Source organism: Octopus bimaculoides, chromosome 6 (genome assembly GCF_001194135.2).
Source record: "Octopus bimaculoides isolate UCB-OBI-ISO-001 chromosome 6, ASM119413v2, whole genome shotgun sequence".
In the NCBI taxonomy this organism is placed as follows: Eukaryota; Metazoa; Mollusca; class Cephalopoda; order Octopoda; family Octopodidae; genus Octopus; species Octopus bimaculoides.
The window spans coordinates 39004812-39007832 of NC_068986.1; the positions used below are offsets into that span (position 1 = coordinate 39004812).

Sequence of the window (3021 nt, forward strand, 5' to 3'; positions counted from 1 at the left end):
TAAATATATAAATATAAATATATATATATATAAATATATAAATATATATAAATATACATACACACACACACAAATTTATTTTGTGGTATAAAACCAGAAAAGTACACAATACACCTTAGGGCTAAAAGTGTACCAAGTGTGGAATAAATCATATACAGGAAGACAATTATAAAATTTCACTTCTGTATATGACAAATTTTGTTTTTCAATATCTGCTGAAATATAACAAAACTACATAAACACTCATGTCAAGAAATGCATTTTAGTGCTGCCACCACATCTAGAAAAGTACATATTTAAAATTTTGAAGAGCTATTTGTGTAAATAAGTTTTTGTTTAATAATTATATATAGGAAACCCCGAGTCATGAAAGCATGAATGGAAGCCTGATGGTTTCCATGTTACATAAATTTTGCAAACAATATATTTTTTTTTCTCAGTTGCAACCCCTATCCTTTTAATACACAATCTATCCTTTTAATACACAATCTAATTGAACCAATAGTTTTAAAATATTTCATTTTACCACTTTATTGATTTAAAATGATAGTCAACTCTAGTAAGCCAATTTATTATGCTGTGTTCAAGCTGGCTAGCTAATCATTGTACAATATAGACTTTGGATAGGCTACTTTAGTCCTCATTGCTTCAACATAAAAATTAAAACACATCACCCATAAATTTTAGATAAGATACTGAATTTGTTAGTTGAAGCTCATCTGGGAGAGACTATTATGGAATCTGCAGTCGGGGATTCAAATGTATGGTATTTATATGAAGTTGGAAAGATAAAATCAAGTTCAAACAGCAATAAAAAAAATAAATGGTTATTTTATTTGAGCTATATTTAAGTCATAATGAATCATTAACTATTCTAACCAGTGAATGAAAAATGGATTCTATATTAATAAGCTTTAAACATACAGCTTAGTGTCAAGACAAGCGTAAAACTACCATTCATACAAACTTTCCAACAAAAGTTACAAGTATTGTGTAAAGAGCAGTGGAAAATTGACCCATATGGATTTTTAATCCTTTTTTGGAGAAAAAATTTAAACAGAAAAGCACTGTTCAAAATCAAACAATGAGAAGTTCAAGAAAAAAAAGTTGCTTTTGGTCAATAGTCTATCATGACATGAAAGACAACAAGTTTTCTAAATTTAGATTTCTTCACCCATCATATACCCTGACATCTTGATCGTTTAGTACAGATAAAGCTCCATCTACCACTATATCCCAAGAATCCAGTGAATTGTTTTTTTACTGTAGATATGTGACAGCTTAATTTTGCTCTGCATAACACCGAACAATTAGAATAGCTAATGCAGAGTAAAGATCACATAATTTTATAAAAGACATTAGCATTCAGAACAGAATGCCATAAAAGGAAACTATTGGAAATAGAATAAATAGGATTTAAAGAGAGGACCAGAACCCGCCCAATTCAGTTAATGGATCCATTATGTTCCTCAATGGGATTTAACAAAAATAAAAACTAAGGTAGGATTCAATTTGGTGTCTGAGTTGATTCTAGCAACATCCATACAAGACAATTGAAGTTCTCTCATATCGAATATATCTATTGCAAACTTAAATATATTGTTCCATATTGGATTTTTTAAACCAGTCAGATTAACGTGACTTGTTCACGTTTACTATTAAAACCCGAGTGAAAGTTGCAACTAAGAAAAGTAGTTATGTACTAGCAGATCATAAACTAAAATGATATAGGGGAAATACCAAGACAACAGCCATAATCTAAAATAGGAAGCAATTACTAATTACAATAAATTTCATGCGATTCACTGGAGATTATGATACAATTAAAAGCAATAACTTACCCACTGTCTCCAAGAATGATAACTTTAAGCAGCACCTTCTTTCTGGATGCCATTATTTTACAAGTTGTACTAACTTCGCTGTAAAAAAAAAAACATTGTAACTAAATCAAAAAAAAAAGCATGAAAATAAAACATCTTTAAATATATACTGACATTTTATATTGATCTCAATAGGCTAATTATCAACCAACCTGTTTAGGCTGCTTTGAAATATAAAAATATATAAGGAAGGTACATAAACAAAAAGTGTTGTTTTCTCTTTACTGTGTAAAAAGCAAGCTTATTGATAACGTTTTTAGATGAAAACCAAACTCAAATTTTTCAAAGTGATTTAAATAAAATTGAAAGACACATACATTGATTGACGCCCACCAAAGTTTTGACTAGCACTTTTGACTAATAGAGCAAACACAAAATGTTATCGGTCAGTTACTAATTTACGATTTCAAGGTGTAAAGTACATCAGTATTCTCACAAAATCATGGCTTCACGAGATCATCAATAGATAAGAAAAGCACATTTATCCTTAGCAGGGAATTAAAAGAAAACAGCTTGTGATACTCCAATTTCATTTAATCTTCAAAGAGGACATTATTTTATAGTATAATCTTAACTACCAGAAAGTAAAAGCACATTAATAATTTTCAGTGGATATATTTCTCAATATTTTCCACAAAGCTGTTACAAAATAGCATTAAAATCGTATAAACTATCTTTAAAACAATGTGTTAATCACCTAAAGAGTAAATTGAGGGTGTATAATAAATACATGCTTGTAATAAGTAGCTGAAAATGAAATCTTGAATTAACATATCTTAATACGCACTGATAAGAAATGAATGGCTGCTAGAGCCAGCGAAATATTTTCCAATAAATTTAAATGTGTAGGAGAAATGGATATAAAACCCATACAAATGATAATAAAAAAAATCAACTTTTTTAAAACTATAACTTAATTGCAATGCACTATAAACAATTGATTTTAAATTTGGTCTGAAACATTAATATACAGAATAACATTACAAGTGATCACAAAAAGATCTTGCAATACAATGTTATAAACATGAATCGGTAAGGTGTGTGTATATATATTATATATATATATATATATATATATATATATACGACATACAAAATTAACAAGTGATGATGTATCCTAAGGAGTTGAATTTTTTAACAT

At 28.5% G+C, this 3021-nt stretch overlaps 1 protein-coding gene across 1 annotated transcript in view; it reads right to left on the bottom strand.

The window, feature by feature from the left end:
- LOC106881634 (ras-related protein Rab-7a) overlaps window positions 1-3021 on the bottom strand; it is a 29030-nt gene that overhangs the window by 23942 nt on the left and 2067 nt on the right. Inside the window, exon 2 of the mRNA XM_052968456.1 lies at window positions 1842-1919. Coding sequence (XP_052824416.1) covers window positions 1842-1894 — 53 coding nt within the window. The 5' untranslated portion in view covers window positions 1895-1919. The remainder of the gene's footprint in view (window positions 1-1841; window positions 1920-3021) is intronic.